This window comes from Canis lupus, chromosome 16 (assembly GCF_048164855.1).
Source record: "Canis lupus baileyi chromosome 16, mCanLup2.hap1, whole genome shotgun sequence".
Taxonomy (NCBI): domain Eukaryota; kingdom Metazoa; phylum Chordata; class Mammalia; order Carnivora; family Canidae; genus Canis; species Canis lupus.
Window position 1 is genome coordinate 34,319,680 of NC_132853.1, and position 22,091 is coordinate 34,341,770.

Below are 22,091 nucleotides of genomic sequence, written 5' to 3' on the forward strand. Positions count from 1 at the left end.
AACAGATGTGCTCTAAATCCCTGTCACCTGTTTATCACCAGTCTTCTAGTTTCAGTGGTTTAATTAAGTAAGATGTAGAGCCCTAGGAAATGGTGATTCTAAACAGTAGAACCTTTAAAACAAAGCAACTCAAATACCAACAGCCTTTAACCTTGCCAACTAATTTGTCATTATCATTGTAATTTTTTTTTATTTTTTAGTTTATTTTTTGTTTATTTTAGTGGGGAGGGGCAGAGGGAGAAGAGGGAGAGACTCTTTAGCAGGCTTCATGCCAAGCATGAAGCCCAACCTGGCACTTGGTCTCACCACCCTGAAATCATGACCTGAGCTAAAATCAAGAGTCAGACACTTAACTGACTAAGCCACCAAGGCATCCCTCATTGTAATTTTTTAAAATTTAAAAACCAAACTCAATTTTTTTACATTCTTGGATTTTGTCTTGAATCTTTGAGATCGTGCTCCACTACACAGTTGGACATTGCTGTGAAAGGGTCACGAAGAGGTAGGTTAAGGAGTATTTGGCCTGCAGAGAAAAATGCCAATTTTTAGGGATTTTTTTTTCTGCCAGTTTCTCGTTGACACTACCAATGTTTTCTTTTAACCAGCTGAAATTCAGGTGAGATACATGGCAAAACTAGCAGATCAGCAGTGTACCTTTGCCCCTTGGTATATAAGTATGTAGGATTCTGGTGAAGAATCCACCCCAGAGACCAGTTGTCACTGAGTTGTGTCAGAGTAACCCTGGTCTGCAACAGCAAAACTAGGGATGTACGTTGTAGAGAGGAGTGTGGTTTGCTTGCCCTGGCCCTTGGGGAGCAGTGTCTTTAGTCAGGACTTCATTTATCCAGTTCATTCAGCTATTCCTAGGAGAACCTATAGCCTTCTGTGGCTTCGGCCTTGTGCCTTCATTTCTACCATACACCATTAATTCATAATCTATCCTAAACTTGAAAATCATGGGAAGAAAAACCCAATATAGAGGGGCCTTTGCTGGCTTAGTGGAGCTTGCGACTCTTGATCTCAGGGTGGTGAGCTCGAGCCCCACATTGGGTGTAGAGATTACTTGAAAATAAAATCTTAGGGGCACCTGGGTGGTTCAGTTGGTTAAGCGTCTGCCTTCAGCTCCGGTCATGATCTCAGGGTCCTGGGATAAAGCTCCGCATCAGGCTCCCTGCTCTGTGGGGAGCCTGTTTCTCTCTCTCTCCCTCTGCCTACCACTCCCCCTGTTTGTGTTCTCTGTCTCTGTCCATGTGTCAAATAAGTAAATAAAATCTTTATTTTTTGTTATTTTTTAAAGATTTTATTTATCTATTCATGAGAGACACAGAGAGAGAGGCAGAGACATAGGCAGAGGGAGAAGCAGGCTCCATGTGAGGAGCCCAACATGGAACTCGATCCAGGAACTCCAGGATCATACCCTGAGCCGAGTAGATGCTCAACCACTGAGCCACCCAGGTGTCCCAAATAAAATATTTTTAAAAATAAAATAAAATCTTAAAAAACAAAAATCTGAGTGTATTCTTTTTTTTTTTTTTTTTTTTTTTATGATAGTCACAGAGAGAGAGAGAGAGGCAGAGACACAGGCAGAGGGAGAAGCAGGCTCCATGCACTGGGAGCCCGATGTGGGATTCAATCCCGGGTCTCCAGGATCGCACCCTGGGCCAAAGGCAGGCGCCAAACTGCTGCGCCACCCAGGGATCCCCCTGAGTGTATTCTTGTGTGATGAATCTGCCATCTCCTAGTGCTGCAGGGAGGCAGTTTCTGTTTCCATGTGCCTGTATTGGTTATCTCTGATTGGAGAGCATTATTGTCACTGACAACAAACATGAGTTGTTTGGGTTTAGCTAGTTTGTGGGTGTGTGTGGGTGTGGTTTAGCTAGTTTGTGGGTGTGGGCTCTATCTCCACACCTCCACTTATCTAGGCTTATCTAGTCTCACTTCTCAGTTTGACATAAATGAGAGTAGACTCTGTCCATTTGGATGAACACAGGGTCGGACAGCTTTTCCTTTTTAGCTTCTCATTTCTGTTAACCTCAGTATGCAGACATACTGGGATGGGTTTCTAATTTAGTACTGTAAACTCACTTTTATTGTCTGAAAACTGAATTAACCTTTTCAGAAGTCGGGCAAGTGAGGGTTCTGATTTATGTCATTTCTTGTCCTGTGTTCTCCAAAATGGGAGTTGGCCAACCTTTGTGCGTACTGTTCACAGGCTAACCATGGACATTCTATCTGCTGTCCTTTGGACTGCATATTCCATGCTCAACCTAACTTGAGTTCTTGTTATCATCCCCCAGGTGATGAAGGTGGAGAATCAGAACTTCTTGGAGAGGATCTTCCACTTGAACCTTCTGTCGCCAAAGCAGAAAGGAGTCACCTGATAGTATGGCAAGTGATGTATGGCAGTGAGTGAGCACATAGGAACAGGTGGAGACGGGGAAGCTGTCTCTTCTGCATGGTTTATTTTCCCTCTGCCCCTTTATTTAATGCTCTCTATGTGAAATTAGTTTCACCACATTATGTGTGAGCATTTCTTTTTCCTGTTAACTTTATATTACAGAACCTGTCCTACTGTAACAATACAGGAACTAGCTGTTTTACTGCACCAGTGTTATAGGCAATTTCAGTATGTTATGAACAAATCAAAGAATGTTTACTCTCTGCAAACTGGTAAATTACCAAAAGCAATCCAGATGTGGCTTACTCTGCCACAGTTAATGTCACTCACTTTGTTTGATGGGGTCACTTTTTAGCTGTCACTAATAATGGAATTAATGGGAACACTTGGTAAGTGAAATTGTACCATTAAGTACAATAATAAAGTTTTTCCCAATGTATTATAAAATTGACACAAGCTAGTATCAGGTGGATTTCAGGATTTCTCTAAATGTCCCAGGGGGCTAAAAGCTAACTGTAAATTACTTTAACTTTCACTTTCAAATCTGACAAATCTTGTTTATATGGTATATAAAACCTTGTTTTCATCAGATTTGGGGGGTTTTATATTAAAGAAATTAAGACTACACTATTTAAATAAAAGTTTCCTGTTTCTGACTTATTAGAGCTCTAAAGTTTATGAGGCCTGCTCTCTGAGTACTAGTCTCATTTTCATACTGACGTGTCTGAAAGGTTTATTATTTATAAGGCTCAGAAGATCACTTCAACAATGGGAAGAATTTTTTTTTTAAGGAAATTGTGTTTTGGGTTCTTGTATCAGTGAATGGTGGTAGTTGGTTGAATTTTTTCCATGTAAAAAATTCACTTATTTACCAGTTGTTCTTGGACTGCTCTTACCAGTTAATAAGAGTAAAGCTGCAGTGGTGATAGAGTGGCCTATGGATCGAATAAGGGATTTGGTGAGAAACAGTATTTTTTCTTGTTCTATGTAAAACTACAGAACAGCTAGCACTTGATATTTTGTATGTAAATGACACCTTTAAGCTTTTGTGCCCTTTTAAGATTAAAATGCCATCTTCAAAAAGGAAAACTATGAAAGGGAAGAAGACAAAGCCAAGATACCATAAAGTAAAAGCCCACAACATGTTCATCTTTTTTGCGTATACTGACCATTTAAAAAAACTGACTCTGGGTTTAACTGACTTTCTTGTTTCATAAGTTTTCAAAAACCGTTATGCTGCAGTTTTTCCCTCTCCAGCTTCTTGAAAATGTGTTATTTACCATTTCTTTAAGCAAAACTGAATATAAATTTAAGTGTTATTTTTTAAAAATCTAAGCCTGTTGAACAAAGGCCCCCAGTTATCAGAAGGACTACTTGAAGGAAAAGTAAGCACACGCAGGCCTCAGACTGTGTAAGTGTTCTTAAGTGCCAGGGATTTGTTCTTTCTGAATGTCATACAGACATGTTTGTAAAAAAGTATGCCACTGTCCTTCAAGCATCTACAGGATCAAGCTAGATTATAAATACACGGGAGTTAATGAGCTGGAGGAGGCCTTTGGAGCCATTTGGCCACATGTGTCTAGAAGCACATTGTGTACACAATAAATTTATGGCCACTTTAGATGGCCAGAAGGAAAAACTCCTTTGGTAAAAGCTGTACTAAAAGGATGCTTTTTTGCTTGAACTACTCAATCACTTTTCTTCAAGGCACCAAAACTTGGGCCACTTATAGCTGAGAAGCTATGTTTTTATTTTAAATCCAAGCCATTTTTGGCAATACCTAAAAACAAAACAAAACAAAAAAACAAAACCCCCAAATTTTTAAACATTTTGGGGGAATGTTGTATAAATTCAGAAAAAGGAAACACCAAAGTGTTTGGAAATTTTAGTCCCAAGAAGTAAGCATCCCAGAGTAAGACTCCATCTGCTGTTCAGTCTTTTACATGTTTGTATGACCAAATGTAATTTAGGAAATCAGGAGGTTAAAGATGAAAAATGCAGACATGTTACAATGGTTCTGATCTTTTTTAACTTACTGGCTCTAACATAAGGAATATAGGGGTGTAGCTATTTTATCTAAAGCTGTCAGATTATCTGTCGCCCTGTTAATAACTTCAGGGACTAGAGACAAATGCCTGTACAAGTTGTTTTAAGGGCTTGTCCTTATATTTGTAATTTCATTTGGATATTTCCCACAGATTGCTTTATTTTCCCCATTCCCCCAATAATAGGCTTATATTCTTGTAACATTTACTTTGGTCAGGGTGGTAACAGTTGCTTCCGTAACCAGAATGTAAGCTTCTTGAAGCAGCAAAGTGGTTGGTGCATACTTCCTGTACCTACCAACTCAAGGATAGAGAAAAGTTGGTCTCTCCATGTAAAAAAATATAGATTTCCCCTAGTTGGAAGAAATAAGGGATACCCAAGAATTTTCTCGTTTTGTTATTCTTGGGTTATGTATGAGGTTGAACCATGTGAAATTGCCGATGCTCGACCATTGCTCATCTACAAAAATGAAAGTATCCTGTACACCAACCTAACACTTACTATGAAATGCAGGTTGAAATCCCTGTGAGGCAAAGGGAGAATATTCTTGAAGAACACTGTTTTGAGAGTGTTTTTCTCCAACCTGTGTGGATCTAAATTTTTTAAATAGGAACGAATATCTTAATAGATGCAGCTTTTTGAGAGTTTAAAACATTTTGAGCACAAAGTATGCAGCACATAACTTTTCAAATTAAGTGTGTTTGCATAGAAAAGATTAAAACACATGCTCTCAGTTGCTGCATTGTTCATTTCTTGTAAAGGTCTAACTGCATTTGAGAATAGACCCTTTAACATAGGCTGCCTTAGTAACAAAACAAAGCAAAACAATTGTCTCATTAACTGTCCTAAAGAATGTGCGTCTTTCTTGCAAATGCTGTGGAACTGAATATTTATTTCATTGTGAGTATTATGATCGTTACCAAAGGACTCAAGCAGAGTTAGGGCTCTTCTTAATTGATCATGTTGAGAAAGGGACTCATTTGGCCCCAGTTTATAACATGGGAAGAGTAGAGAAGAGAGAATTAAATGTGGAAATCATAAATGCTTTTCTAACAGGGTTATGCTATTTTGTAACACTAAATGTCTTTTTCTTTCTCTTAAAAATTAAGTTTTTATTATTAATTTTGTCATACATTTCTCAATATATTTGAATATATTTTAACCATTTTATGTTCTGAATTTGTTTTTTGTCCTAGACATTTTATCCAGACTTTTACTGGCCTCTATAATCTGAAAAATGGGTTCTAGAGTGTCCCACTTGTTGTCTCTTAGAGGCTGAGGCTTCATTTCTATGAGCAAAAAGCTCATTTAGCAATGTAGTTATTTCAGTATTTATTTCTATTATGGAACCCCTGGGGTTCGGAATGTAACTTTGTACATGAAATATATATAAATATGTATATGAAACATGTATGAGGTCCAGTGTATTTTGTTTTGGTTTTGCCTTTCTTAGGGGTCTGGACTTGGTTTTTATTCAACAATCTAATAATAATCTTCCCCCATCAAACATGACAGCACGGACTGTCGCCATTTGCTCAGGCTGAAGGTGAGTAGTGGGGGGAATACATGAAGAACATGATTGCTTGGCTCACATGTTCAAATGAGTAATAGACAATAGGGCTTTCTAGAAATGTGGGTGTGCTGAGTAACAACCCACACATGATATAAGGCATACCAGTTGCCATGTTGACTCAGTAATGAGAAGCAGGCTGTAATGTAGATGTTAATAATACACTGTGCTTATTTGTGACCCATTTGCATGAAAGAGACTCTGGAAGGAAGGATGATTATAAAACTAATCATGTGGTAGCACAGTGTGAATCCATATTCAGAGCAGTGGTATTTAGTCCAATCCTGTATACTTTGTTTACAGGAAATGTGGGGCTCTGACACGACAGTAAAAGTAGCCCCAATCAGCATATTAATAGGCTAGTTCACTTGATGAAGGCACAGCGATCCATCCAGTTGAGGTTGGATGCTCTAGAGTATAATTAATAACCTGGCTCATTCCTGCTCTACAGGACCTTACCTAACTGCCCCCTTGGTCTTCTGGGGCCTGCCAAGTCATTGTTTTGGAAACTGATTAATTTTTTTCAGCCTCATTCATTTTACTGATCCAGCCAGTCTTAGAAGAAGCCAGAGGAGCGAGCAGCACAGGAAAGGATATGTTCATTATAGTTTTGTTGGGGGCTGTCCTCAGCACAGAGACTGTGGCCTGAAGTCCCACCCAGTGAGGAAACTGTCTTTCAAGCCTTAATGGAACAATAACTGCTCAAGTGCCCAAGCTCACCCTCATCCAGCCCCCAAATATCACCCATTCTGCATAGGCATGAGAACTCGGACGGCCACAAAGGGCATGGGCTTAATTTTCTGCAGTGGCAAATTTGTTAGGAAAGGTTTTATAGTTAGGAGACTTCTCAGGATATCTTAAATATTCCATAATATTTGTTTATTTATTTTTATTTTTTTTCCATAATATTTAAGATCTAAATCTGTTTTAGAGATTTTATTTATTTGAGAGAGAGAAACAGGATCGGTGGCTGGTGAAGGGTTGGAGGGAGCAGAGGGAGAGGGACAGGCAGACTGCACACTGAGCACACAGCCGACATGGGACTGGATCCCATGACCCTGCAATCGTGACCTGATCCGAAATCGGGTCAGACACCCAACCAACTGAGTCACCCAGGGGCCCCAATACAGTTCAGTTTTAAATTCCTTTCCTTTAGGGACTCCTGGGTGGCTCAGCAGTTGTGCGTCTGCCTTTGACTCAGGGTCTGATCCTGGGGACCCAGGATCAAGTCCCACATCAGGCTCCCTGCATGGAACCTGCTTCTCCCTCTGCCTGTGTCTCTACCTCTCTGTGTCTCTCATGAATAAATGAATAAAATCTTTTTTAAAAATAATAAACTCCTTTTCTTTAGTGATACATAGCAGGAAAGAAGGCTCTAGACCTGTCTAGGCGCTGCCCCTAGAAACTGCAACTGTAAGCAAGTCACTTTAACATAGCACCCCAGAAGCACCCATAAAGACGTAAAACTCCACCCTAGACCTACCGAATAGGACTCTGTTGTAGGCCTGGTCCCAGCATCTGTGAAGTGTCATAGGTTAAGTGTGAAGTGTGGCTTAGGCTGAGGAGCATTTCTGTAACATCTTTGGGACTAATTAGGTCTCCCGTGGGTTAAAGGGGGGGTGGTTTATCCAGGCGATGTAAAAAGTGCTGGCTCCAGCCCTCTCTGAGTCTGATTTGCCTCCATGTGTTGTCTGTATACATACCAGCTATTCCTGTTTATGGGCCGTGGTTAGCCAGGCCCCTGCAAGGCCCGGATACCTGGGAGGTGGAATTTACTTACAGTGTATTTTTCAGAATGACACTCACAAAAGGAGCCATATTGTTCAGCTGCTCAATTTTATGTCCCAGCAGAACGTTGCCTCCCAGCCACAGACAATAAGTAGTATGGTTTGATCCCAGACTCAAAGGAGAAAGGTGGAGCAATGAAGCCCAGTCAGGTTGGCGGCTTTTATGCAGTAGCTTCAGTTCTCCACCAGGCCAGGAGGGGGGGGTATGGCCAGAGTTGCCTACATACTAGTTCCAGAAATCACTTCCTTCTTCCTCTCACCTCTGGGAGTGTCTGACTCTGTTGGAGTATCTGGATAAACAGTTACTCAGGTGATTCTGATGCTTGCATTGGGAACAGCTGCTTGAGACAAACGCAAGCCCAGCTGGACTCCCAGACATGTTTTCCAGGAGCAGAAAGCTTCATTCATTCTTAGCTGTTTTTGTTTTTGTTTTTGTTTTAATTTTTTAAAAAGATTTAGAGAGAGAGAGACAGCACGAGCTAGGGGAGAGGTAGACAAGCCGACTCCCCGCTGAGCAGAAGCCTGAAGCAGAGCTCCATATGAGGACCTCAAGATCGTGACCTGAGCCGAAGGCAGGCACCCCTATTCTTAGCCGCTTCTTACTGGCACATGGTGACCTGCCAGCAGGCTCAGCCCAGTACTCTTTCATGTCCCGTGCACTTGGTAAGATGATTTTTTTCATAGGAAAAAAAAAAAAGCCATAACCTTTCAGATGCTACCATGACTAGCTTGCATTTGCATGACATCTAGTAGTTTTCTGAAAGTATTTATTCATAGATTCATTATTCTCAGGTGATGCAGAGGCCTGGCTGGTCCTGTTGCCCATTGGTAAACAGGCCCAGCTCGGATGAGTAAAGGCTCCAGGTCCTCACCGGGGATATAACCAAACACCCCCACACTAGAGGCTACTGCAGGTGCGTTGGGAGAAGACCTAGATCTCAGGTCAGGAGAACTGGGTCTACTGTTGCCTAATTTTGTGACCTTTCACTAGTCACTGACTTACTCCATTTCTTTTCTCTGAAGAGAGAGGAACACCCCAAAGGGTTCTTGTGATGGTGAAGTAAAGTAACACTTGTGATAGCAACCAGCACACCACCTGTCCCTGCTAGGCTCTTGGCAGCAGACTCAAGGTTCCTGGGTGCCAGGTGTGTGAGGATGAGTAAGACACCCTCAGGAGATGTGGGTGAGAGAGGGAAATAGACACAGAAATGAGGTGGGACCCAGTATTGTGGCAGCACATTAGAAGCAGTAGTTGAACAAATGCTATTGGTGGTATGGTCTCTGCTTTGGCTGTTTTGTCATGTGATAAAAAATAAATCTTTGGTGTTTATGCACAATTTTTTTTCTTAGGTTTTTAAAAAAGATTTATATATAGTTGGGAGGGAGCAGAGGGAGACAGAGTATCTCAAGCAGACTTCTGCTGAGTGTGGGGCCAGATGCCAGGCTAGATCTCACGACCCCAAGATCATGAGCTGAGCCAAAACCAAGAGTCAGACACTAAACCAACTGAGCCACCCAGGCACCCCTAACTCAGAATATTCTCATTTTCAGTCCATAAGTGTTCTAGACATTGTCCTACAAGAAGTAGGTGAGGAAGCAGAGGTACCTTGGGCTTATCAGATCTCTCAGGGAATACTTTTCTGTTTGCTCCACCCTCCCCAATTTAAGGAAAAGGGAGCATTCCATGAAAATTCAATACAGGAGGAAACCATATTCTCTTTTGCATCTAAGAGTTCATTTCATTGCTGTGTAGGCACACTGAGGGGGAGATTGAGGCATGCAAACAGCAGGAAGTTTGATAGTTTTAGATGCCACCGAAACATTTATTGTCTGTTTTTGTCTCATAATGCTTTATGGTAAGAATTATGTTCCAGTCACAGCATATAAACAGGTTGGCAGCGAACATAGAGAAGTAAATAAAATATCCTCAGATACACTACTGGGTGTGGAATGGTGGCAAGAAGGGCTAGAGGCTGTCTACATGGCCAGCATTACTAATTACTAAAAGCTGAGCGCTACTCTGCCCAGGCAAGACCCCAAACCTCCAGCTGCTAAGATTTTTGCAGGATATCTCAAGTGCAGACACAACTCAGAGTGGAGCAGTCTTTCCAAAACTTGAATCTCCTCATCAGGAGTATTGTAATGATGAGCTCTCATTTGCAGCATTGTTGGAGATAAAATGAGATCATGTACCACTCAACAGTAAACATCTGTATCCTTCCACTGAGGCCTCTACTTCTTTTCCTGTCGTCCTTCTTCATGAAGCCTCCTTTCCCTTACCTTTGGCTAGCCCAGACAAGTGGCAGATCCCAGAGTGAATTTTCAGCTGCTACCTTTTACTGCATATTGGCCTATTAAGCTTATCAGACCATCCTGCCCCCTGTTAAGGCCATGTTTCTGGGGCCCCAGGTGACAGCCCTTTCTTCCAAAGACCCCTCTGTGTGATACGTTGTAAGCCTAAAGTCAGCATCTCAAAAACCAAGTCGCAATAGAGAATTGTTTGTTCTAGCCCCTCTCTGCCATTTGATCCATTAGGAGCCCTCTCCTCACCATGGGCCCTCAGTTTTTCTTCTCTGTAAAAGCTGGGCTTGCCTTGGATGAGCGCTAAGGCTTATTCCAAGGTGACATTCTCTAAGGGTGAGTCATCTGGGCCATGTAATTGTAATTTGAGTTGTGTGGGCCTGTAGCCTTCATGCCCAGCCAGATCCCTAATGGAGGGAATTCCTGTAGCCTATACCCCTTGCTACAAACCAACTGCTTTCTTTGATGTACCAGTTTGTCCCAGAGCCATCAAGGCTTTACTTCTATGAATAGGAGGAATACTTCTTTTTTTTTTTAATTTTTATTAATTTATGATAGTCACACAGAGAGAGAGAGAGAGGCAGAGACACAGGCAGAGGGAGAAGCAGGCTCCATGCACCGGGAGCCCGACGTGGGACTCGATCCCGGGTCTCCCGGATCGCGCCCTGGGCCAAAGGCAGGCGCTAAACCGCTACGCCACCCAGGGAGGAATACTTCTTAATTAAAAAGACAGACCTGGTTGAGTTCTCCGGTACTCCAGTACTTCCTGGAGTGCCCATCTTTTCTTTCTTGAAACTGGGAAGAGGTTTTGGAGAAAAGTCTGCTTTAGGATGGCAGCTGAGCCTTCAGGGAGCTTCTTGGTGGGGCCCCTATGGCATCACGAGAAGAGAAGGAAAGGTGACAAGGAGGACCCTTGGCTTCCCCATGCTACCCCTGCCAGAGCAGAAAAGGGGCAGGGCATGGGAAAACTGCCTGAGAGGGAGGCTGGGCTCTGCTCCCTTTTGAACACAAGGTGGCACCACGTTGGTATTGACTTTTTTTGTTCACCCCAAAGAGAGACTGCCAGCCTCTCATCCCTCTCTTTCACCTTCACCGGGCTGTCCACCCCAGCAAGGCAGGCCAAACCAGACCAGGGCAGTGTGTGAATCAATTCTGATTGTACGAATACAGGAAATGGCTTCCCTTTCCCAACAAGCATGCCAAGGCCCAGAGTGGCCATTATGCCAACAGCAGAGATCTGACTAGAGCTCTTGCCTCTTAGTTCAGTGCTCATTCTACTCAGGCCGCCTCTTGATTCCTCCAGCTCCGAGTTGTTCCCCTTTCATTCATCAGGGACAGGGAGGACAGCTTTTCCCAGCTGCCCCTCTAGGGCAGCCTAGAGCCCAGGGACCTAAAGGAAGGCAGGCGGTCCAGAGTCCGGGACTGCTGCTGATGTGAGCAGTGGCGGAGAGGAACATTGGCCCAGGGGATTGAAGAAGGGGATTTTTGAAACCGTCCACACCCCCACTGCTGCTCTTTGAAGCTGTGGAGGAATTTCGGCTGCAGCCACTGAATAAGGCGAAAGGAAATGTCATGGAATCAGCTTCGTGAGCTGCTTCAATAGAAACTTCGTCCAAGGCCAATAATAAATGGGAGTTACATAACTCAGCAGGTCACAGCACCAACTAAGCCCTTTATAGGCCATCAATCCACATTTATTTCCTGGATTTTATAACTGCTGCTGAAAAGGGGGAGGAAGGGGTAAGGATGAGAGGAAGGGGCGGTGTGGCTGGACCCCATCCCTGAGCCCACTCTGCTCTGGCTCACCCTTGGCATCTACACGCAGGGCCTCTGCCTGGAAGCTTAAACCCCTGTCTCAAGGAGCCCCCAGTGTTAGGGGCATTTTCTCCCTGGCTCTCAGTCTTCTGTCAAATGATGGGGTTGGATGAGCTGAGCCCATGAACCTAAACAAACATCAGGAGCAAAAGAGGGTTAGGGCCACCTAGGGCCCCTCCCAACCACAGCACCACCACCAGAGTTGGTTGGAAGAAGCTGTTGGGTCCTCCTGGTGGAGATGGGGGAGACGGAGATGGCAAGCATATGGGGGGGCAGGCCCCAAGGAAGAGGTGAGGCCAGCCTGAGTGGGCTAGGAGCCAGGGCCCTTGCTGTGGCCTCCCCATGGCCTTTGGGTGCTCTAGACTGGAGTGCTCCCCCATGCGAGTGCGCATGCTCACACATACACACAGGCCTGAGGACAGGTGTGTCACACAGCCGCATTTGCCATCCTCAGGCCTGGGGAGTTCAATGCCTGAGGGGGTTCAGGGTTGCCCAGGGCCCTCTTCTGGTGGGTAGAATGTCCCAGACTGTGCCTGTGCACAGCTACTGTCCCTCACCCCCTGGGGCAGGAAGACGACTCCTCTCACCCCCACCACTGTCAGGATCTTCTCCGCCCTTGCCCAGCCTCCTGCGCAGAGCCCGTCAAGGAGAGCAGGGCCTGGGAGCCACGCTGCTGGAGTGGGATGTCAGGGGCTGTGGCCTTGGAGGAAAGCTGGATGGGAGTGGGAGCAGCGGAGGGCTAAGGGGTCTCGGGAAGGAAGCTTTGGTCACAGCAACCAGGGTGCCCGGCCCTTCTCAGGGGCCGGGGCCGGGGCCCAGAGCTCTCCTGATGGAGTTGCGCCTTGGGCAGGAAGCCCAGCAGCCCAGGCGCCCTGGCCAGCAGCGGAGCCTCCGCAGGAGAGGACTGTGGGAGGTGGGATGGCTGCAGCCTCTAAGCACCCTTGGGAGGGAACGGGCACGGGACCTCGGAGGAAGAGGGCAGTCGCCCCAGCCCGTCGGCAGCGGAGCTGAGCTGTAGAAGGAAAGGTAAGGAAAGGCCTGGGCATCAAACCATCAGCAAGAAGTGCCCACTAAGGACGAGCATGTTTCCCCCGAGGAGAGACTCCCGTGGCAGGAGGCTGCTCCCACCGCAGACTCGGTGTAGATCCTTTGGTTGGGCCCTTTTTTTTTTTTCTTTCTTGATTTTTTTTTAAAGATTTTATTCATTCATTCATTCATGAGAGACAATGGAGAGAGGAAGAGGCTCCATGTGGGGAGCCCGATGCAGGACTCGATCCCAGGATCTTGGGGTCAGGCCCTGAGCTGAAGGCAGATGTTCAACCACTGAGCCACCCAGGTTCCTCCTTGTTAGGCCCTGTTACTCGCACTCAGCCAGTCTGATGTCCTTGGGTCTGGTCTCCCTTCCCCCGCGTTACCCTCCCCCACCGCAGCCACTTCCTGTTCAGGAGCAGCTGCGTGTCCGTCCGGGCTTGTCCCCAAGGTCAGCGGGCTTCCCATGCAGCCAGCAGCCCCACCCCAGCCTGACACCTATGCCTGATCCAGGGAGGGGGGCGTGTGGTCTGAACTCCCTGGGTCCTCCAGTCTCAAGGAGCGAGCAGGACCAGGTGGGGGGTAGGGTGAGGGGGGGGTCCTTCTCTGTTGACTAGCCTGACCTTCTACCCTCCTCCAGGGCAGCCTCCTAGGCCGTTCCACATCAGTCAGGTAAACCAGCAGATCAGTGCCCTGGCCAGGTGTAAGGGCACCCCGGGCACCCCCACCCCCACCCCAGCCCAGGGGAGAAGGCAGTGTGTATTTGGGGATGGTTCTTGTAAAGAAGACACTTGACCCCATGGCTGCTGAGGCTGAGGGGGAAGCAGGTGTCCACTGCAGTGAGTGGCAGGGAGGCCTTGCCAGGGGGATGACGCACAGGGCCAGGGCGTCAGTGACACACACCCTCACAAACCCTCCTCCCCGCCTGGGGTCTTCCCGCTGAGTCTGAGAACTGCTCCGAAGGAGCATTTTTGCTTCTAGTCCTCTCGCCTCCCTGAAAATGCAGGTAAAAGGGGTGGGCGGGTGGACCCCGAGGAGACCACCAGAGGCCAAGGCTTGAGAGGAGAAATCTCGAGTGCCCAGGTTCTAACACAATTCACCTGCCTGGAGGGTGGGCTCCTCCTTCCGGGCCTGCTTTTTCTTCATTGAAAGCCTTAAAAAGTGAGCACTGGATTGTTCTAGAAACTCTGCCCCAAGCAGGGTAGGGCAGTAACAGCAAGATCGATTTCAGAAAATTCTCCTGTGGTCGGAACATGTGCCCAGCCCACCTCTGCCCACCAGCTCGGGTGTCCCAGGCCAAGTGAAAGCCTTAGGGCCAGAAGGTCCTTTGGGAACAGAGCATGAGCTAGGCCCAGTCCTGGATCACTTTCCTTAGCCTTCAAGGCAGCTGAGGCAGGGGTTTCCCCACCAGAGGGACGGCGCTTAGGCCAGGGTCTCGCCCCGGACACTGCCAACACTGGGGCAGCATAATTCTCTGTTGTGTGGTCTGGACTGTGCACTGTGGGATATTTAGCAGCATCCTTGGCCTCAACCCACTAGATGCCAGGAGCGCAGGCACACCCCCCGGCTGTGGTAACAAAAGTGTCTCCTGCCATTGCCAAGTGTCTCAGGAGCAGAACCGACCCCAAGAGAGCAACTGTCTTACACAAAGGGTGTGTCCAGAGACAGGCCCACATTCGAATCTGGATGGTCTGCTTTTCCTGCTCCCCCCTCTCCGTAGGTAAAAGTCTCCTTTGAAAATCTCTTTCCAGAGCAAGCCTGCCCAATTCAGTGCATGGGCTCCAGGTGCTCAGTCACGGGCGGACCGTTGAAAACATCTGCCGACAGGGGAGCAGGCCTGGATGCAGAGTGGGTGAGGTGGAGCCCGGAGAGGGCCCTGGGGGCGAGGCAGCTGCAGGGGGAGCACCTGCCTGGTGGCCACGCCCCTGCTTGGCCTGCTGCCCAGACGCTGTGCCAGGCCAACGTGCGCAGCCTCACTCATCACCTTGCAGATGGGTCACCCTGATTCACGGCCGCTGAACGTGACCTGGAGTTGTCTCGTTCCAGAAGATATCTGCAGTGGCCGAGTGACCTCAACACTTACCCAGGTACACTCACTCCTGAAGACCCTCAGATGGGACCAGTGGACTCAGGAGGTGGTCTTTGGTTCTGGGTCCTGGAACGTGATGATGGAGGCAGTGGTGGAGAAGCTTCTAGACTCCAGGAACTTCCACTCCCCCCCGCTCTGTAGCACGCTGTAAAGACACCTGGTACGCAACACGTAATGGTAGTTCTCACTCCAGCTCCCGGCCTGGGTTTCCTGAGTGGAGGCATTGGCCTGAAGGAGGGCCTGTAATAATTGACATGCACGGAGCATGTCCGCGTGACAGGGTCTTTATGTCCAAACTACGGTAGATTCATGCAATGCTCTATGGGGCTGGCACTGTGATTACTATCCTCCTCCTGCAGCAGAGGAAGCTGAGCTCAGAGAAGTTAAGTAACTTGCACAAGGTCACACAGCCAGTAAGCGGAGGAGGCTGGGCACATACCCAGGTCAGACCCAGCGCCCTGGTTGGGGCTGTAGTAGCCCAGGTGAGAGGCCAGCAGGCTGGGTAGTGGCCGCGGCTCTCAAGGATGGAAGAGGGACTGCGGCGAGAGGAGGGGCAGGGCCGGCACCCAGCCCCGTGTGGGCAGGAGTGGAAGATGACTCGTAGGTTTAGGGCCCGAGGGCCGGACCGGAGGGTGGTGGTGCTATTTATAGATGCAGGGAGGCCAGGGGGAGGGGCGGGTTAGGGCATTCTTTGACACGGTGGAGCTGATTTGCTAACAGTGGACATTTAGGGTGAGATTCGGCACAACTAGGAAGACTCAGCACGTACTAAAATGCCCCTGAAGCCAGCAGCCCCCTTACCAAAACCGAACCCCGGGGTCCCCAGCCACCAGCCCAGCCGAGCTCCCAGCTCCCTCGCCCGAGGCCCAAGTTCCAGGCTCACCCTGACCGCTGGGGGTCGCCCCTGGCGCACAGACACGGTGTGGCCGGCGGGCGCCTGCCCTGGGTCTCCCCGGGGCTCGCCGTGGCCCAAAAGGCAGAAGTTTCTCTTGTTTCAGGGTGGGAGGGGGGTCCCATCTCCCAAGACCCCGAGCTGCCGTTCGGCCCCCTCGCTCCAAGCACCCAGCGACACCATTTCCCGGGAATTTCTGGGACCCCCCCCCAGCAGGTTCTGGTGACCCTCGAACCAGACCAGGGGAGCGAGCGGAGCCCCCGGAGCCCCCCCCTCCCGAGCGCGCGGGAGCCCCAGGCTGGGGGACACCTTGTCCAGGGCGCCGGGGCCGCCGCTGACCTCGGGCGCAGGAGCCCAGCTGTTCCCAATCGCGTTTCTCCCCTGACATTTGCGTCAGCAGCTCTGCCCTTTGACCTTTAATTCCCGGGAGTGGAGGGTGGAGGCAGCTTTGGTGATCAGGACTAATTATTTGCAATTCGATCCAACCAGCAGTTTATTGGGGTTTGGCCTGGCTGCCTGCCCTCTGTCCGCCTCCCACACCCCCAGGTTTATGGCTTTGGCCTCGTTGGGAAGCTGGGAAGAACAGAAGGCGGAGTGGTTCCACCCGGGAGACGCCGGGTTCTCCTGCTCCTGGGAGTCCCCTGTGGGCAGTGACGCTTATAGAAGTGCTTTGAGACCCCCGGATAGAGGAGGTGTCCCCATGCACACACCCAGCTTGGCCTGGTGTCCTCTTGGGCCAGCCTCCAGCTCTGCTCTGGGCATGTTGGGACACGTCCCAGGGTGGGTTGGCCAGGCCAGGAGGCGCTGGCCTCCCAGCTGCCCTATTAGTGGGTGCAGGGCTGGGAAGGATGGGAGGGGGGCAGGCAGTGCCACAGCCATGGGGCTCCCCAGGTCCCGGGTCTCCTGTCGGTATCCAGTGTCCCTCTATATTTGTCCTCTTGGAGGGGCAGGCAGCCAGCCGGACCCATGACGTCTCCTGCCGGGCCTGGGCTATTTTGGAGCAGCCTTGGGGGGCCGGGTGGGGAAGGCAGGGGTGGGGTTTAAGGGAATATTTCCTCCTGGCTCCGGGTCAGGGAAGAGGCTAAGGGTGTGTGGCACGGAGAACTGGCCCCGAGGCCTTTCTCAGAATTCCCTTTGCAGCTACTCAGATGTTCCTCTGCTCGGGTTTCCTGGGGATGCCTGGGCTCTGGGGCCCAGAGGGCTGTCTGGGCAGGAACCCCAGTCTCTTCTCCAACCCCCTCCCCGAGATTTTTCCAGCCATTCAGACATCATCCCTCAATTAAAAAACATCTCGCTCCATGCCAGGGCTCACCTAGGACTAGAGCTAGCTCGGTGGCTCCCATCTGTCCGATTTCTCAGGGCACCGACATTTCCAGAAAACAACTGAGGATGGGACGTGGTCACCAGTTCTATATTTTGCTGAGTTAAGGACATTAAAAGGAAATGTCAAAGGAAAGTTCTTTTTAAACACACATACACAATTGAACATACACAGTACAAGTGAAAGGAGTGCGCTTCACATTGTGGGTCTGACTCTGGGAAAACCTCACTACCTTGTCCTTGTCTTTCTCATTTTGCCACGACCAGATGAGAGCGTGGCAATCCTGCCCATGGCCTCATATTCCAGGACCTACGGGTCCCTCGCGTCCCTGCCTGAGCCCAAGGCCTTGGGCAGCGGGGGACCCCCAGTACCCTCTCCCACTCCCACTATCTCGTGGAGCAGTCACTTTGCTGCTTTACATTTTTCCCACCCCCCAGCCTCTAATATTATGAGGGGAGCCTGGGGAGCAGTCTGGTCCCTGTGCGGCGGGCTGGTGCAGTCGGGCCCTGGAGACGTCAGCCCACGGTCTCCACACTTCTTTGAACCACATTTGGACACGGGCTCAGGCCTTTGAACTGGATCTGGATGGGGGCTCAGGCAGGCCGGAGCTGCGCCGCTTCCTGGCCCGTGATCTGACACTAGTCACAGAAGCTCCCTCCCTGAGCTTCCATTTCTCCTTCTGTAAAATGGGTGTACTGGCTCCTCATCACAAGGCTAGTGAGGACTAAGAGAGTGTTTGTGAAAGTATTTTGTGGACTATAAAGCTTGGGCAGGGGCAGTTATTATTATTATGAGAAACTAGTAAATGGCTGAAGAAAGAGTATCCCGAAAGCTGACCTCAGCTTCTGGGTGCAAAGACGGTACTCGCACCCACCCCCGAGTCTGTGATCTTGGGGCCACTCCAACCCCACAAAGGAGCCAAGGAAGTCTGATCCCTGTGAGTCAAGGCAGCCTGGCCTACACCAAGGCCAGGTGCTTGAATTAGGCCCAGCCCCTGGCCTGTGTTTGGACAAAGGGTCTCCACCTGCAAGGGGTTCTGTTGGCTTGTGGCAGCCGGCCCTGCATGGTTATGGATGTCTGTCACCCCCTAAATTGTAGAGAGGTGTGTGGAGGGCCTCCCCAGGAAGGAGGCCCTTTGGGGAAGGATAAGGAGCATTGGGTCTGAAGACTCAGAGAAGGTCTGATACCCAAGCTTCAAGGCACCCACAAAGGAGCAGGTTTGGAGGACTCTGTGCCCCATCCCCTGTTTCTGGGAGGTGAAGTAGGAAACAGCAACCCATGTCCCCAGGCCGGTTCAGACATGTCCCTTTGCCTCTGAGCTTGTGCCCTCATCCACAGAATAGGCATAAGGGTCCTTCACTCATGGGGTTGCTGTCAGCTTTATGGGATCGTGCAGGAAAGCCCCTGGAGGGTGCTCCCTCCTTGAGAGCTCCCCTGCCCACCTTCCCATGAGGCCCGGCAGAGCCACAGCCCCCACAAAAAGAACCAAAGAGTCCCCAGGAAGCGCGAGCCCGTTGGCTGGGCTGCCTCCTCCACCCAGAGTGATCCCCAGGCCCTGCCCCACACAGGGGCCAACGGAGCAGGTTTGCTCTCGCTGCCGCTGCTGCCAGGACCCAGCTCCCCACCCCCTACCCCCAGCTGCTCTGCAGCCAGTTGTCATGAAGTCATCGCCACCTTCCCCGACCTGCACCCCCACCTCCGCCCCCGTGCTGACATCCCATTTGGCACAGAGGTTGGAAAAGCCGCTGACTCTCCCGGACCCTGAGTTCATGGACTGGTCAGGGCCTGTCGGCCGCAGGCTGACCATGTGGACAGAGGGGGTTTGCAGAACGAGGAAAAGGGCCCCCCAGGCTTTCATCCCCTGCCTCAAGCCAATCCCGGCCGCTGAGACACTCCCTCCAACAACAACACACACACCACACCCTTCATATACACCTGGACCTAGAGATGTGTGACTCACCCCCCAACACACACACTCCACGTTTGTACACACACTGTCCCCTTTCCACTCCCACATAAACTGTCCCATACGCACACACCAGGATGCACACTGCCACCTGTGTATATGATTTTATTCAGCCACTTACCCACAAAAGCATCCTCCTACTCACATGTGGCTGCAAGCAGGTCCTGCACACAGCCAGGCACACGTGTGTGTTCCCACACAGCACTTCCTCACCCCGGCGTGGGTTCTTGGCCACCTCTTGGTACCTGTGCCCTTGGGCTGCGTGCAGCCAGGGGGAGCACTCACAGATGCAGCCAGACTCGGAGACCAGGACCCCTGGCAGCCAGAGCCGAAATGGCTCATCTAAGCCAACTACTCTCATTCTTATTTGTGGAAACTGTGGCTCAGAGAGGGTCAGGGGATGGTCAAGCCACACAGCCAAAGTTCCTCTGAGTGTTTCAAAGTGTGTGAGAGCATGGCGGAACAGGAAGGAAGCATCCACACTCCTCCCTCGCTCACTGCCACCCTCCTCAAGCCTCCTGACTCAGTTCCTCCCTGCACCGGGCAGAACCAGGCCCACGGAGGGCCCAGTCCTGTGGCTTCTGTCAGGATGACTGCCAAGATTGGGTGTTGGGGGAGACTTGCACCCCTTGCCCTGGGTGAAGATCACTTGAAGCTGCTTAGGGGAGGGCGCCCAATGTTGAGACAAAACGGTCAGGGGCTTGGGATGTTAACACTCATGTGGCCTCGGGCGTCTGTAGCAAACAATCAGTCCAGTGCTATAGTCCCACATGCACACGTATGTGTGCATGGCCTCCTTGCTCCCTGCCTCAGTCTCCCTCCTCAGGACTCAAGCCCCTCAGCAGCTGCCTGACCCATGGCTCCAGGGGCTGCCTCTGTAGCCTAGACCATCAGCTCCACAAGGGTAAGGATTTCTGCCTGAAATCGTGTCCGGTGCCTTGTAGGTGCTCAACAAAAATGTGAATGAATGAATGCATGAATGCGCCCATCTCCCCCACCCCGGTCTCCTTTTAATGGTTCCTCCGTGTAATAATCAGGGGTCCTGGCATCAAGCTCCTGCCATCAGCCAGGAGCTGGGGATCTGCCGTGGGTGGCCGCGTCACCTTGGCCCAGTCACTTGCTCCCCCGAGCTTCCACTGCTGTGTGGGGATGAGCGGCAGCTGCTGGGTCAGAGGAAGGCAGTTTGTCTGGTGTAATCCCAGGGACCACGTCAGGGGAGGGGGTCCAGTGCCCAGGGCTGCCTCCTCCCCACTGGCTTTGAAGAGAGGGCAGCCCTTTGAGCAGACCCGGGCTGGGGAGCCCCGTATTACACATGAAAGCGCCACCAGAATAGACCAACGTTTTCTACCTGGGAAGGCTGGGACTAGAGGAGCTCTGAGTTTTTCTTGTACGGTTCCCCCCAAAGCACCCACTTCTCCCAACTCACACGTGGAGGGTCTGCCTGCGGGAGCCACAGGGCACCGACTCTGGTCAACATCCTGCTTCATGCAGGGCCCTGTGGCGAGGCCCGGCCCGGGGAGGCAGCAGGGGTGTTTGCTCCCAGGGGGCAGCAGGAGATGCTGATCGCTGCGGATGGCTGAAGGCCCCGGCTGAAGGTCAGGAGGTAAGGCGACCCGTGGTTATAAATAACCATGCCTGGCTGGGCCCCAGAGGGCAGCGCTGGATCTGTGCCCTCACCCCTCCACCCTGCTCCGCCCCCGACTGTGGCAACCTGAACCCCCTGAAGCCCCAGCCAGTAGTGACCTTTGGGGGCGAGGTGCAAGGTGCAAGGTCACACGGGGCCCCTGGGCTTCCCCAGCTCATGAGTGGAGGAGAAGCAGGTGCCCCCCACTTGAAGTTCTCTGCAGAGTTCGGGTGGGAGGCGCTGAAGTGGATACAGTCCCCCACCCTGCAGGGACCTGAAGGTGCAGAGAGGTTGTGGGATAACTCAGGGACCCAGGCAGCCTGTGCCCCTGCACTCTGACCTCCCACACCAAGCATGCCCACAGCCCACAGCCCTGCCTCCCAGCTTGTGGCAAGGAGGCCCAGACAGGGAACCCACAGGGTCGGCACTCCCAGCTCTGATTCTAGAGCCTCAACTATCATGGCAGGGTTTACCTTGGGAATTGACCCCAGAGCTCCTGGCGTGCTTTTTTTTTTTTTTTTTTTTTTAAGATTTTATTTATTAATTCATGAGAGACACACAGAGAGAGGCAGAGACATAGGCAGAGGGAAAGCAGGGTCCATGCAGGGAGCCCGACATGGGACTCGATCCAGGGACCCCAGGATCATGCCCTGGGCTGAAGGCAGACACTCAACCACTGAGCCACCCAGCCACCCAGGTGCCCAGCTCCTGGCATTCTTGAAGCTTACTGGAACCAGAAGCCCCTGCCTGGGGCTTTGGGAGTCTTGGAGACCAGGGAGAAACTCTGATGGCGCCGATGACAGACACACACACCGCAGCTGCCCACCACCTCCCTTTGGACAGAAAAAAAGTGGTAGGTTTAACCTGCTCCAGGATGCATGTCTTTTTTTCTCGTTAACTTTTTTTTTTTTTTTTTAAGATTTATTTATTTATTGGAGAGAGAGAGAGAGAGAGCTCACAAGTATACAGCTGGATGCATTGCACAGGCTGAGCGTGCCCATGGAACCAGCACCCAGAAGCCCCCTCGGGCTCCCCGAGAGTAGCCTCTCTCCCGACTCCCAACCCCATGGGCTCCTTCGGCCTGCTTCTAAATGGAACTTGAATGGAGACATACGCAATGTGCTCTTTTGTGTCTGCTTTCCTTTGCTCGATGCTATGTTGGTGAAATTCGCCCACATACAGGACATTCATTCTCACCACTGGTAGCGGGCCACCGTGTGACTTACCATAGCATTTTCACCCATTTTCCTGTT

The 22,091-nt window shown here is 50.2% G+C and overlaps 1 protein-coding gene across 13 annotated transcripts in view; it reads left to right on the forward strand.

The window, feature by feature from the left end:
• SPAG9 (sperm associated antigen 9) overlaps positions 1-5,855 on the forward strand; it is a 145,930-nt gene extending 140,075 nt beyond the window's left edge. For all 13 annotated transcript variants that reach the window (XM_072780017.1, XM_072780019.1, XM_072780018.1 and 10 more), the window contains one exon: positions 2,298-5,855. In XM_072780017.1, coding sequence (XP_072636118.1) covers positions 2,298-2,413 — 116 coding nt within the window. In that variant the 3' untranslated portion in view covers positions 2,414-5,855. The remainder of the gene's footprint in view (positions 1-2,297) is intronic.
• Positions 5,856-22,091: the final 16,236 nt, after the last annotated feature.